The sequence below is a fragment of the Protopterus annectens genome, chromosome 11.part0 (assembly GCF_019279795.1).
Source record: "Protopterus annectens isolate FY-2018-M chromosome 11.part0, PAN1.0, whole genome shotgun sequence".
Taxonomy (NCBI): domain Eukaryota; kingdom Metazoa; phylum Chordata; order Ceratodontiformes; family Protopteridae; genus Protopterus; species Protopterus annectens.
Window position 1 is genome coordinate 94916524 of NC_056745.1, and position 16083 is coordinate 94932606.

Below are 16083 nucleotides of genomic sequence, written 5' to 3' on the forward strand. Positions count from 1 at the left end.
GAGGGAATGAGATATATGGTCAGATTAACATAAGAGGCAGAGTCTTACCATCTTGTTGGCTCCTGGTGAGAGTATCTTTAACTTTTGGCCCGAACAAGGATGAGCCATCAAAGGGAGTGTCAATAAAGGAAGATCAGAAGGGTTCGACAAACTCGCAAAGGCTCATCCAGGAATGTCTATGAAGAGCTATTCCTGTGCCTGCTGCCCTGCTTGCTCCATTGGCTGCATAGGATATGAGACGCATGGAGGAGTTAGAGATGGAGGTTAAGGTTGCAAGCTGGGAATTAACCTTATCAGTTAAGTCCTGGGCTGCAGCATCTTGTAGGGTATCTCCTAGCTCTTTTAGGAGATCCCTCTGAAGTCACATGAAATGTGACAAATAATTCAACGACCACAAGGTAAAGGCCACTGAGGAGAACATACGCGTCCCATATCTGTCCATCGTACGAGAGTCCTTGTTCAGTGGATAGACAGATACAGAAGTTTCAGCTAACTCCTTCTTTGTGGCCACCGCCACCACCATTCCATCTACAGGAACCCCTTTTGTTAAATATTGCCTATCGTCTGGGGCTGGAATGAATTTATTAGGCCTCCTTCAAATGGGGTTCACTGAGTTTGGACAGTCCCACATCTTTCGACTCACCAAACCCGGGAAAGGATCGAAAGGTGGAGACATCCAAGAGGTGGTGGGGCGAGAGTCAAACGCCTGCATGTATACCGACTCATTTTCAGAAGGGGAAAGGGACTTCCAGCCACCCCTCTGCTTAAGGATCTCCAAGACATCTGAAAAAGAGACATCCTCAGAGGGTGACCGTGGGGACCCTCCTGAATCCTCTAAGTCAGTATCAGAAGTGACAAACTTAGGGAAGTCTAAGTGCTTTCTCTTACGCTGTCTCTTCTGTGGGACCTCCTCTGGGGGATGCTCCAGGGAGGTATCGGAAAAGGAGGATCCACCCATTGTGGCTTCCTGGGACACTGGCTCTCTACTCTGTGGGTGATGGGGGATAATAAAGAGGTGGACACAGGTCCCTTAGGGGAAGAGAGGCTGGAGCCGAAGGTTGAGCAGACTCAGTGGAAAGCACACTCTGCATCACCTTGAAGGCACTGTGGTCCCAGGCCAAAAGAGACTCCGGCCCTGAGAGGCCGGGAGATCTCCGCGGCACTGAGGAGGTGGCTCTGAGGCTGATGTGGGAGATGAACTCACCTGAGCCGAGGTGCCGAGTGGGAGAGCTGGTACCAACAAGAGTCTGACTCGACTCCCCCCCCCCCCCCCAGAGCCGACCAGGGAGTGTCGGCCCCCAGGTCCCTCGATGGACGACAGCATTGAGGAGATCGGAGCAGACATTGGAGCTGAGATAACAGTAGTGATTACTGGCTCAGGTGGTTCCAGCACAATGACTTCCATACTGTCTGACTCCAAACTCGTCCGAGTCAGAGGAGAAATAGGGGTAATTGTAGGTACAGTTGTCGGCTCCATGATCCAATGGGATGCGCTCGAGAGAATTACTGCTAGGGCCAGAGTCTGGAGCAACCTCTTCACTATCCACTCCACATCATCGTCTGATAGCTTGGAGGATCTAGAGGAATGACTCTATGATTTGTAGCTACCTGCCACCAACTGTAATAAAGGAGATTGCGGCACCGAAATAACAGGCTCCAAGGATGGTGACTGATTCCTTTTTGGCTCTGTAATGGTTCCGATGAAGCAGATGGAACCGAGAGAGTACTATGTTTTTCGGACCCGACAACTGAGTAGAGGAAGGAAAGGGAGGAGGAGAAGTCTCTAAGTTAAACGACTATCTCCTCCAACCTGAGGAGACACCTCTAACTTAAACTGTGACTCCTAAGAGGGGAAGAGAAAGGGACAAGAATCCTCTAACTAAAAATGGATTATTGAAGAGACGACAAGGCCCAAAGGAAAAAAAAAGCAGCTGCAAGGGAAAAAAATTACCAAAGATAAGAAAAAAATTAGCACAAAGCCTATTACTATAAGACTAATAGTTTATAATAGACAGTATTTAGAAGATCACCAGTATTAAGGTATAAAATATCAAATTTTATAAGCCTGAGACAGCGAAGACAATCCCGAAGCATCAAGCGGCAAATGAGATCTGGGGAACAGCCGCTAAGCACCATGGGATAGAACTTAGCCTTGAGCCAGTAGAAGCTCTCGAGCTTTGGTATACAGCTGAGTCAGAGCCGAGTTTCGGCTCCAAACCCAACCAGCAAGAATGAAGGTGATATGGGACAACATAACATATTATATTTCACAGGACCATGGATCTTTAATTAATAGCTTTGAAACATATCCAGTAACTATTTTTGATCATTCACCAATAAAAACTATGACAGAGATGTAGAGTAACAAAGGGCAAATGAGTCTATGGTGCGTTTCTATTTATCTGTTAAAAAGACAGGAATTTAAATATTGGGTAGTGGAAATAATTCAAGAATTACTAGGAAAGACATACATTTCTTCAGAAGGGATACCTATGGAATAAGATAAAATGAAAATGGAGTTTAAAGAATATAGCAGAAATAAGAGAGAAGGAAATACAGGAAAGATGTAATACGAGTTATTTAGAGGGATTATTAAAGCTTAAGGTATTACATATGAAGGGGAATCTTGCAGAGCAAGAACAGGAACAACTGCAGAGTACTAAAGGGACCATAAGGCAGCATTTGAATAATATGCATGAGCTTATTAGAGAGATTGCTTTTAAGCATGTTTTTTGATACCTCCAGAGCAAGTAAACTATTAATACAATGACTAAGGTAACAGAATGTATAAATGGTTGCTGCCAAACTTAGAAAGCCTATGAAAAATAACCAAAGATCCTACAATGGTATTAGAGATATTTCAGACATTTTATGAAAAGATGTAAAAAGCAGAGGAACTGGAAAATCAATAAAAAGCACAAATGGAAATATTATGGAATACATAATTATATTAAGGTTAGGAGGATATGAGACTCGAGAATTAATAGTGAAGACATGAAGATATGACTTCAAAGTGGTGCTGTATAATCAATCAAAAGGGAAGTGTCCAAAAACAGATGTATTTCTGTGGAAGTTTGGAAGTTAGGACAGAAGTAAATCAAAACAACAAATCCAGTACTGTGCCAAAGTCCAACCAAGCAAATAAGAGAAAAGAACGATCCTGGATAAAAAGCGAGGTAGAACACTGCTATAACTGTAAAAAACTTTATTACTAAAATACAGGATGAGCGCTTTCGGGATAACCCTTCATCAGATGTTATTCAAACATTGATACAAACATTTTATAAGAAGCTACAACCAATAGCACTCGATAGAAAACCTGCCTATTTTGTAAAATAGGTTTAATGGGTATCACTTCATTTAATCCTGGCTTCCTATTGGCCATTAAATCAACAATCCATTTGGTTTCCACTAATTCAGTCTGAAGCTTTATGTCACCCCCCCTGCTGTTAAGTCTAACATTGACAATAGCCCGAAATTTAAAAGTATGTGTTGGGTATCCCAACACATGTTAGACTTAAATTCAGGGGTGACATAAAGCTTCAGACTGAATTAGTGGAAACCAAATGGATTGTTGATTTAATGGCCAATAGGAAGCCAGGATTAAATGAAGTGATACCCATTAAACCTATTTTACAAAATAGGCGGGTTTTCTATTGAATGCTATTGGTTGTAGCTTCTTATAAAATGTTTGTATCAAGAAGGGTTATCCCGAAAGCGCTCATCCTGTATTTTAGTAATAAAGTTTTTTACAGTTATAGCAGTGTTCTACCTCGCTTTTTATCCAGGATCGTTCTTTTTCTCTTATTTGCTTGGTTGGACTTTGGCACAGTACTGGATTTGTTGTTTTGATTTACTTGTGTTATACAGCACTGTGCATGCTATGGAATTGAATATCACCTCAGAACGTTGCTCTCTCTCTGATAGAGGGCGAGCCACTGACAATGGAATATGGCATCCTAAGAGAGTCTTTAACAACAACAATCCTTTGCTTAACTTGGGTTTTGCAGTAAGTAAAGCAGGCTTGGTAGGAAATATGAAGCCGGTTGCCATGGATAAAAACTTTGAGGAAATGATACGGGACTTAAATTATAAAGTGAGTAAATTACAACGGCTCCAATGGCAAACTCACCATCTAGAAGCCTGCACTGAATATGGAATAGTTCCGAGGGGTATGAGAATCCTGTGCATGCCTGCACAGGGTGATCGCTACCCGGAACTTTTAGCAAAATGGCAGTCCTTAAATATCAGCACAAGCTTTAAGTACATGGAACTTCTTAATGAGTTCTTCTCTCCAGAATTAGAAGGCTTGAAAAAGGAAGTAACTGATTTACAAAGCAGACTAGAACATGAATATAGTGACGCTAAGAGCATTGAGCGATTGGAAGCACTATATGTTTCCTTTACTGAAAATGACAACCGAATAAGGAAACAAAAAATGGGCAAATTACAAAGAGATTTCGAAGACTTTTCGAACGGTAACATCTTTGTATGGCCGAGAGCGAATGATCTCAAGCCCTCTGGTCATACTGGAAAGAGATTGGCTGAACGTACATCGGAAGGAAGGGGCCGTAAAGGTAGTATGAACTCTACGACATCAGTTACCCACAGCAATTCGTTTCCCACACCTACTCAACATCAAGAAAAACAGTGTTTTAAGGAGAGTGGAATAGGAACGAGTTCGAAGATGTCAACAACTACAGGTGATTACTCTGCACAAGAGAATGGCGACGTTGCTATCATCAACGCTTCAGCTGTTAATCCAACAGTTGTAGAAAGCTGCTCTATACGAAAAGGTACTGATTCCATTATGGAAAGTGCTTCAACTCCTGATTTTATGCAACCAGGATGTTCGTCCATAGGAGGTGTTTCTGGGCCCACTACTTCCAGTGATAACAACATGGGAGCGCGGCCAAAAACGCAGATGGCAAAACGGAATTTTCTGGATCTGTTACCCGCGCCTGTGAAAAAGAAAGGCTCTTGGAAAAGGTCTCTGAGCGAGGACAGAGGGACAGACAAAAGGAGAAGAACTTTAAATTGACTACAACTGATGATACTGGTATTGTTATTAACTTATCATCTTATATTTTGAATGAAGATGAACTGGCAGTATTAAATAAGGGACTGACTTTTGATCCCAGTAAATGTGCTACATATAACGAAATGTTAATTGATGTTATGTTATACTGTAGAAATGTAGCCCTGAAACTATTGTTTGGCAATAGTAATTTGAATGAAATTCCACTTAGAAAACCTAGTGGATTTGTTCCACAACTAACACCAGCGCTCAGTTTATTTATCAATGCTTGTGAGCATGACTTAATGAAATACTATCAAGAGGGTGAATTTAGTAAATTCTATAATTTAACCCCCAAGCAAAGGATAGCTCTAAAGAACCTTACTGAAAATAAGGATCTATTAATAAAAAATGCTGATAAAGGAGGAGCAGTGGTGTTGTTGGACACTGCCTGGTATGATACAAAATTAAGTGAGTTGTTGCAAGACCAAAGTGCCTATGTTCAGATAAACCCATTAGGTGTGAAACAAATAGCTGATAGAGTAGTTTTTTGTTTAGATAAATTATTAAATGACATGCTTATATCTGAAGAGACGTATAATTTTCTTTTGATAAATAAACCGGTCACTCCGATATTCAAAGCATTACCCAAGATTCATAAATCTCTCAGTGACCCACCCCTACGACCCATTGTTTCTGGGAGGGGTTGGGTCACCGAGAATATTTCTATTTGGGTTGAATACACTCTCAAACCATATCTTGACCTAATGGATAATGTCCTTAAAGACACAGGACATTTTTTAAAGTTATTAGGTGAAATGAACAACATTGCACGTCCAGAAAAATTGCTGATGGTTACCATGGATGTTCAAAACTTATTTACGGTCATTAATAATAATTATGGTATTACCAATATAGGTGAGCTTTTAGATGGTTTGGGAGTAAGTAGAGAGAAAATCTCATTGATTAAGATTATGCTGACTTTAGTCCTAGAAAATAATGTCTTTATGGGGGCTAGCTCCCTATATAGACAGGTGCAGGGGGTAGCTATGGGCACCCCCTGCGCCAATACTTATGCCAACTTGGTACTCTCCCAATGGGAGAAGACTTATGTTTTGAATAATGACCTCTGGAAAGACCATATAAAGTTATATTTACGTTTTGTAGATGATGTTTTTCTTTTATGGGATGGCACTAAGCAAATGTTACGAGAATTTGTGGAATATCTACACTCAACCACAACATTTTTTAGGTTTACGATTAAATGTTCATATGATTCCATTGATTTTTTAGATGTATGTATAGAACAAGATGGATCAGGTTTTAATTCTAAATTATTTAGGAAAGAGTGCTGGAAGAATACTCTTTTAACATATGATAGCATGCACCCCAGGAACACATACCCCAATATTGTACAAGGACAAGTTAGTAGGGCCTCTAGGCTTTGCTTGTTAGATTCTGCTTTTGAAGCAGAGATTGATAAGCTTAGAGACTGTTTTCAAAATAGAGGCTACAAACCTGTTATGGTGAACAAAGTTATTGATAAAAGTAAAAAATTGAGGTCTAATGTGTATAAACCCTGGATACAACGAACTAGGAATGAAGAGAATCAAACCAATAAAGACAACCCACATATGGGGCTGCAATTGATGTTAAATTATAGTAGTAACATCAAGGATATCTGTAATATAGTGCGACAAAACTGGAATATCCTCACTAGTGATCACAGTCTGAAGGATATTTTGGGACCTAATCCCAGTTTTAAGTACAGAAGGAATAAGAATTTAAAGGATCTTCTCTGTAAGGAACGTTCAAACTGTAATGTTCAACATCAGGTTTTAATCTCCACAGGGACTACCGCATGTGGGCTTTGTAAAGCCTGTTCTCACATTAATAAAGACTTACATTTTAGACATCCTGTCACAAACAAAATGTTCTTTTTTAAAGGGAAAGCTACCTGTCGCACCACAGATATTGTCTATTTAGCTGAATGTTGCCAATGCCCATGTTTTTATGTTGGGAAGACAAATAATATGTTTAAGATTAGGATTCTTCAACACCTTTCAAGCATCAGAAATGGTGATGAAAGGAATGCTTTATGTAGGCATGTAAATGAATTCCCAACACATACTTTTAAATTTCGGGCTATTGTCAATGTTAGACTTAACAGCGGGGGGGGGGGGGGGGGTGACATAAAGCTTCAGACTGAATTAGTGGAAACCAAATGGATTGTTGATTTAATGGCCAATAGGAAGCCAGGATTAAATGAAGTGATACCCATTAAACCTATTTTACAAAATAGGCGGGTTTTCTATTGAGTGCTATTGGTTGTAGCTTCTTATAAAATGTTTGTATCAATGTTTGAATAACATCTGATGAAGGGTTATCCCGAAAGCGCTCATCCTGTATTTTAGTAATAAAGTTTTTTACAGTTATAGCAGTGTTCTACCTCGCTTTTTATCCAAGTTAGGACAGAAGAAAGTAATAAAGACCTGCAAGGTTGTGTTTAACAATATTTTAAAGACGGGACAAAAATAGCATCTTGGAAAATGTTACCTAAAGAGGATAAAGACCCTTCAAACCGAGTTTCATATAGACCAGTTTTAATTTTAAACCATGATTATCAAGTGTTTAAGTTTATACTAGCTTAAAGAATAAAAAAGCTGTTGCCATACCTGATGGATATGGATCACTGTGATTTTGTGGAGGGGAAGGCAAATATTTGACAGCATTAATAAAACAATTATAATGCAGTAGAAGAAGCCATGCTATTGTTGTATGGTCTTGATGCAGTGAAAGCATTTGGCAGAGTCAGCTTGGATTTAGTAGGGCAATAGTAGTAGCAGTGTTCCCTGACAGAATGATGCACTTAAGTAACAAGACATACAAAGCGTAAGAGGCAAGAATTAAGGTAGGGTGGTTCTTCTCCCACAATCTGTGTTTCAAACAAAGAGTCAGGGAGGGGTGTCCTCCTTTCCTTTTATCATTTGCTTTATATGTTGAGCCATTAGAAGAAGAAAACAAGAAACTCACAAATTCAAGGATATAACTGCTATTGTACTCAAGAAAAGTTAGCCTAATTTGCATATGATCATATGCTTTATTGATAAATCAAGAAAAAGACATTTCAGTATTGTGGAACATTTTGAGGCACTTCAATTTTTTTCAGGACATAAAGTAAATGAGATAACTATGAATTACGTACCCACACATGAATTGCTTCAGCAAAACTCATATTTATGGAGGACATGATAAAATGAACCATTTAGACATATGGATTAAAAAGGATTTTATTAATGGCAGCTAAGGAAATGTGAGAAAAGACTAAAAAGATAATACAAAACAATGAGAAGGTGGAATGTCCTTACTACTGATATGGATAGTAAGGAATGTTGGGGGTGCAAATGAATCTACCCAAGTATATACTTTTGAGCTAGGATATAAATAATGGATTACCTGGACTTAGTAAGGATTTACAACTGACTGCAAAAAAAGTAATTACTAGAAAATGTAAATTAAAATCTAAACCATTCATAACTGAAATATCAAATATTGTAAAGGAGTTAAATTAATTGGAGGTGGGAATCTTCAGAAAAGTGAAGAAGAAAACTATATAGAAATAAATGGAATTGTGGAGAACAATACATGAAAAATAATGTTCAGGAAGAGGAAAAGGAGTGATATTTAAGGGAAGATAAGGTGAGCAATTTATGTAATGTTAGAATAAATGCTAATTGTTAAAAAAGAAAACATATATATATTCTGCATTCAAATGACAAAAGTTTACGATGGTTTGTTTTCTTTTCTATTAATTTATGTCCATCCATGCCAACATTCAATATGTATGAAATTAATAAATGCATTAAAAGAAAAGGTTAATAGTCAGTCTGACTCTCTCTACTATTTTTTGCAATTTAGTTTTATTCATGTATTTATTTTATTTCTTCCACCTTACTAAGTTTACTGCTGCACTTTGTCCCTGTCTTAATTCTTCACTGTAAATGCCTTACAAAGAAAATATTGAATAAATATTCTCAGCAAGTAATTTTAGTACATTCATCTACGTTGGTATTCTGAACTTATACACTGAATTCTGTAGCACAGTTAGATGTAACAAAGTACACTTGTAAATGTATATGCTTTAGATGACAATTCTTACAGTTACATACTTATGTTTGGATTTGATCAAACTGTACTCTTGCTTACATACTGCCTTAACATTATTTAAATCACTTAGGACTCTACTTTGACCCCAGGTTGGTGCTGTAATGGGACTGGCCTTTTTACATGAGCAAAAATAAATGAATGAATAAACAAACAAACCAACAAATAAAAGCAAATAGCTGGAGTAATAACCATGTAAGACTTTCAGAAAATGTTACTATGGTTTCTCTGCATCTTTGTTTCCATGAGACTGCATTTATCACTATAGTCATAGGTTCAGTCAGTCATAGGCATACAATCACTAGCAGAGCTGTACAGAGCTCATCTAGAACCCAGTGTTGTTCTCTGAGTAGCAGTGAGCTGCTGAATTGTAAGTTGAAAAGGAAAAAAAAAATGTCCATTACAATACAATCTGGTGCTCATAAAACTCAGCAGCCAGTCAGGTCCCATTTTTGCACCTGTCAAAGGTTAAAGACCAAAAATAAGTTTCTGATTTTAAGGCAGTAGCAAACCACTTGCTCCATGTGTAACTGGTGGCTTCCCATAACTGTTACCATAAAAGAAGCTCTGAAGTACTTCAATCTAAAGGCAGTATTATAATTCATTTCTGCACCACTATTCAGAAATGCCGGTACAGAAATGAATACTGGTACTACACTTTTGATGAATGCCCTACATCCGAGGGCAGCTGTATCCTTCATCCCACCCTAGCTACACTACAGATCACTAATGGTATTGTGTAGGGACAGTATACTCAGGAGTGCAAAGATGACCTGTTCCATTTCATGTCACCAAGCTTCTCCCATATCACTGCACTACTACTTCATGCATACACCTTCAGAGACAGCAGTCATCTATCAGACTTTTCCTTGCACTGGTAACATGGTTCATTTATACAGAATATTTCACAGCCACATGTAACATGCCCCATACAGTGGCGGTGGTGGTAAAAGGTAAACCACCACTATGATAAACAGTGTTACCACGTTGGGCACACTGTTCATTAAATGTCATTTAGATAAAAAACTTATGAACAGTATGTAGTGTTGGAAAGAATATGGCTTCAGATTTTACTATGGGTGTGTGAATGGGAGCTACATCTGGGCTGTAAAGGTTTTTATGTTCTCCACTGTGTGGGCACATCTGTATTTGGGCACACACACATATGTATAGCTGTGCAGTTTGGAAAGATGTCATGGCTGGTGTAATCATTTTCCTAAAGCTATACCTTTTGTAATTCTGATGTATGATTATTTTGCATTTAAATTCTTAGTTTTCATACTTTTAAATGTCATAGTGACTTCATTCCTGATTACATTCTCGAAAGCTAATATCTGTACAAATGTTTAGCATGTACACAGTGCAGAAACTGACATAGTATGAGTTATACAATGCATTTCACATAAACTAACATAAAGACCATCTTCAACTAAACCTAGCTCATAAACCCTGTTGCCCTAATTTGTATCATTCAGGCCAATATTTGGAGTAACATGCTGTGCATATATATAATGCAATTAATTTGCTCTGTGTATTACCAGATAACATTATGTTTTAGACTGCAGCTTGAATATTCAGGCCAGCAACTATTGTAGCACTAGGGATACCAATTGCCTCTTCTGCAGTCAGACTCCTAATTGCAGCTTCTCCAATATAGCTCTAACCACACAGTTCATATAATAAAGGATAACTGTGCTATTTGCAAGTTATGTCACTGATTTCCTCTTGCAGGGCAAGGTGTAAACAAAAAAGAATATAAAATGCATGCTTTTTCTTTGAATGAAAAAAAGACCTTTAGGATAATCTTCTCTATTTATTTATTTGTTTGTTTTCTGGACTAGAGCACTAACCTCCTGACTTTTTCAGACTCAGTTTGGGAGCAGTGACTGGTTAAGTGACTTGCTCAGAGTCACACAGTTATGCAATGGAAGCTGAGGGAATCAAACTTGGCACCCACTGGACCACATGAAACACCTTGTTAACAGCTTATATATATATATATATATATATATATATATATATATATATATATATATATATATATATATATATATGTATATGTATGTGTGTGTGTGTGTATATATATATATATATATATATATATATATAGAGAGAGAGAGAGAGAGAGAGACAGAGATGGAGAAATGGAAAGAGAGAGAGAGCTGTAATGGGAGAATGATGTTTACTGAGTTTACTAAGAAATAAAGAAATCTTTTTGCATTACAACTGGCCTTGCTGAATCTAAAAATACTAACTAGATTTAAAATGTCAGAAACAGAAAAAATACTCTATAAAGGTCTGTTCTTGTATGAATGATAATATGCAACCTACAGTACACTCTGCCAAAAAGATCACATAAATGTATGAACACTCTGGGGAGATAATAATACAGACTTTTTCCTTTATTCAGTCTAGAAACAGCAATGCTAACAAAACTTTCTGTGCATGAGTAACATAATTTAAGCATCATACTTACGGGATCCCAATTTCAAACAGATTGTTTTGGATGAGTTGCTTCCCCAGCATAATGATACTTAGCTGAATACAAAGCTCCATGAGACACCCTCCTGGGGCACACTGTCATTATAAATGAGAAAGGAAACAGGATGAAGTCTAACTTTTTAGGATCCAATTTATGAAGTAGCCATAAATAAGTGACTGAAAATGACAATGTGTACAAGGTGAACTTCAATGCTGCTCCTTACCTCTTCCATTCTATGGCCATTGAATACATACACATAATTTCCTGGTTTTCCAACAAACCTGAAATACAGAGGAATAATTATTACACCAATGACACCTTCTGGCAATGGCTACTCTTTTTAATACACATTCTTCTTTCTGGGTTATAATTTAAGAAATAAAAAAACATAAATTAATTAATTGACTGCCTTCACATAACTTAAGTAGTATTCTGTGATATGCACTGCAGTGATTTTCTGTTACAGATTACATCTTGTGTAATAATGTCCCTAGTATCCTACAAAGGCTTCTTAGAAAGCTGCAAGGAGTGAGCTGTGTTTCTCATATGTTCACCAATAAGGTCTTCAACAACAAAACAACATGTACAAAAAGTAGAGTATTTAAGATGCTATTAAAAGTTTCCATGTTGCTTTGTAAGGTATTTAGCTGCTGATATGCAAACTAATCTTTGTAAAACAAGAACTCGGTATCTCATATGAAGTTTGCAGACTTTATAAAGAAAAAAAATCTGAGAAAAACTGATTAAAAGTATGGAGGAATAAAACCATTAATTTTTTACATTGTTTGGTCTGATTCCAAATAAGATGGGGCAGCAGTGAAATGAGGCTCCACCAAAATCACACCCTTGGGAAGGACATCCTGGAATGCCTGCAACATCTTCAAGATACTGATTTGAAGACTGACGTCTGTGTGTGACTAAGTACTTTGAACCACCATCCTCCCTTTGAAATGCTCTCCTTCCCTTGTGGTCACTACAGCCACAGGTGGATCCATTTGAAATTATATATCCTTCTGTCACTGAAATTGATTTTATTCACCAGCATATAAGTTGTCTACAGACTCGAGTGATGCAACTTTTCATATGCAGCAGATGAATGCTTTGAGACCATTACACAGCCAGGGTCCATCGAAGTACTCTCACAAAAAATCTGGTTAGTGGTACCATTAAAACTGTTGAAGCCTACCTCAAAGATTAAGAATCAGTCTTGCTGGAGAAGAAAGATGATGGAGTACTTGCATAGCTGTGAGGTGCAGGGAGAACACTCTGGGGAAAGGAAGTCTGGTGATCTGTAGAATTGAATCCAGGTGACATCCGATAAACTGTCTGTTGTGTTGGGTTAAAATGACTCTTGGATAGGTTGACTGTGATCCCTAGATCCTGTTTAGATGGAGTAGAAGGTACAGATGATTCACTTACAGCTCCCCGGAGGTAGCAGTTAGGAGCCAATCATTGAGGTATAGGAAAACTTGGATCTCTCAAAGGCAAAGATGCACTGCCACCACTGCCATTATCTTGGTAATCAACCTGGGGGCTGTGGTGAGACTGAAAGGCAGGGCTCTGAATTGACAGTGACTGGCCACCATACAGAAATAGAGGAATTGCACTGAATGATTCTCTATCTTTACATGATAGTATGGATCCTAGAAATCTACAGAGCAGATCCAATCATCCTTCCTCAGTAGAGGCAAAATGGACTGAATTGTGAACATCTGGAATTTTGTCTGTTTCACAAATTAATTAAATGACTCAGATCCAGAATAGGTCAGAGGTCCCTTGTTTTCTTGGGTACTAAAAAGAACCTCAAGTTGAGTCTGGACTCTGATTGGGCTCTGGGGTCAGTTGGATGACTCTTTTCCTTAGCTGCATGGAAATTTCTTCTGCTGCTATAAGTACCTATTGACTGGGTGGAACATCAGAAACTTTCTTCTTCTTTATTGGAGGAAGGGAAAAGGGAATTGAATAGCCTCCGGAACGTATGTTGAGCACCAAAGAATCTATTGTTATACTTTGCCTGGGATATGGGTGCATGGATAAGTGTTCTCATCTGCCTTCAGAGTGCAGCACCCGGGCATCCCTTCAAGGGTGATAATAAGGTTTCTCAATAAAGGGATGGCAAAAGCACTGGTTGTGAGGTCTGCTCTGCCTCTACGGTGATATACATTGTAGTTACCCCCTCCTCTGCCTTGTTAAGGTCTATCCCCAGGACTGTCATAATAAGAACTCTGTGACTTAAGACACCACATTTATTTCCAGCTCTTTATTTCCTAGAAAAGGTTCTCTGAGTGGTTGAATAATGGATTCTCACTGCAGAGAGAGTCTTAACATCTTGTCGACTCCTTGTTAATTTGTCTTCTACCTTTGGGGGCATTCATGAAGGATGTTTTAAAGCTTTCCATAAAATCAAATGGGACATCCAGGGGTGCCAATGTATGGTGATGGCTGTGCCTGCTGCCCTAGCCATGTCATCAGCTGCATTAGAAAGCAGTTGCATGGCTACATTGGAAGTAGACTATAGAGTAGAAATCTAGGAATCCATGGTCTTCTGAATGTCCACAAGCACACATACTTGGAAAGCTCTTCTATGAAGTCTCTCTAAAATCTAGTAATGTGAGCCAAATAATTTAGTGCTCTAAGTGTGAAAGTCACAGAAGCAAAAGCCCATTTCTCAAACTGATCCATAGCCCTAGGCTCCCTGTTATGGGGATGGACTGAGGAACTTGCCTCCGATAGCTACTTTTTGGGTCTATATTAAAGGTGTACTTACCCGAATACGTAGATGCTGACATGTCTTCACCGAAACGTGAAAACATCAATCATCCTGAAGTGCAAAATCCAAAATGTCGAATCGTCATGGTTGGCCCTTCTGCGGTATAGCTCCCTAAGGTAAGTGTGAGAAAGTTACAGACCTTAGGGTTAGGGTACAGATTAAGGTACGTGCATAGATGGTAATGTATGTGAGATTTAGTGTAGGGTTAGAAGTAGGGTTTTGTTAAGTGTATGTGTGTGGATTATTTAGTTTGTTTGGGTATAGCTTCTTAAGGTAAGTGTGCGATAGTTACGGACCTTAGGGTTAGGGTGCGGGTTAAGGTAAGTGCATACATGGTGGTATATGCAAGATTTACTGTAGGGTTAGAAGTAGGGTTTAGTTTAGGGTTAGAAGTAGGGTTTTGGTTAGTGTATGTATGTGGTTTATTTAGTTTGTTTCAGTGGGTAGTATGTAGCGGGGGTGGGGTGGGACAACTATGATGGTTCGAGTTTTTGAATTTCGCGGTTTAGGGCATTCGGTGTATTTGCGGTTCGCGGAATATGTGTCGGCATTTACATATTTGGGTAAGTACACCTTCGTGCTTTTAATATAGACCCCTACTTTTTAGTGGCTGCCATTACCACCATGGCATCTACCGGTGGACCTTTGCTCCAATGTTTCCTTTCCTTCGGTACAGGTAATATCCTGTTCATTTTTTGGGGGATAGATTCCACCACATCAGGGTTCGTTCATGCCCTCTGAGGCATGAAGTCAATGGAGGGGGTCAACAGGTGGTACCACCCAAGATGATGTCAAGCTGGAACCAAAGACTTCCAGGAACACAGAGTTATCTGGCAAAGAATAATTTGTGGACCATCCCCCTCTCTGCTTCATCAATTCAAGGATCTCACCAAAGGTAACATCTTCTGAGGGGGATCTCAGGGAGCCTTCATCTTCATCTAAATCTGTACCTGGGGATGAGTCTATGTGCTTCTGCTTGCATGTCTGTTTCTTGTGAACTAGTTCTGTTGAGAGATACGAGGTTCTGAATCAGACTGGGAGATAATGTAGCAGGCAGCCTGAGAAGCTTGTGGTACTGACTGTCCCTATCTGACATGGTGATGGGAAGTAGAAGCATCAATAAGACCCTTTCAAAAACCTCATTAGCCCAAGACACCATCGACTCCATAGGGTTCCACTTATCCTCAGAAAGAGCAGATACTTCAGAAGTGATGGGTCTTGACCCCAAAGCTGGTTTTGGAGTTGAGCTATTGAGTGCTGAGACCCCAAGAGGGAAGGATGGCTCCAACAACTTCAGTTTTGACCTGCTCTCTCAAAACTTGGCACCACAGCTTTGGCTCCAAGTCTCTTCCAGATCCAAACATGTCATGGTCAAAGGAGGAAGGAACACTGTCAAGTAAAAGTAACTCAGACTGTCGGCTCTGACAAAGCTCCCCAGGACAGGTCGGGTCCAAGGCAACCAGGTCTGAAGGATGGACCAGGACCAGAGAAGGAAGAGGAGGGGAGCTTGGACCAAGGCTCGGTACATTTCCAGGGGATGGTAGTGAGAGAACCCCAAGCTGGTTCTGCCTTCTAAGGAACTTTCTCATCATCCTGTTTGTTTAGGCTTTTAGAAGACTGGGTAGAAGAAGCCATTAATGGGGGTCTCAG

At 39.2% G+C, this 16083-nt stretch overlaps 1 protein-coding gene across 1 annotated transcript in view; it reads right to left on the minus strand.

Moving 5' to 3' along the window:
• Window positions 1-16083, minus strand: part of LOC122815187 (anoctamin-2-like) — a 2140961-nt gene that overhangs the window by 553550 nt on the left and 1571328 nt on the right. The window contains exons 19-20 of the mRNA XM_044087470.1: window positions 11887-11944; window positions 11658-11758 (exon numbers count right to left, since the gene is read on the minus strand). Of these exons, the coding sequence (XP_043943405.1) occupies window positions 11658-11758; window positions 11887-11944 (159 nt within the window). The remainder of the gene's footprint in view (window positions 1-11657; window positions 11759-11886; window positions 11945-16083) is intronic.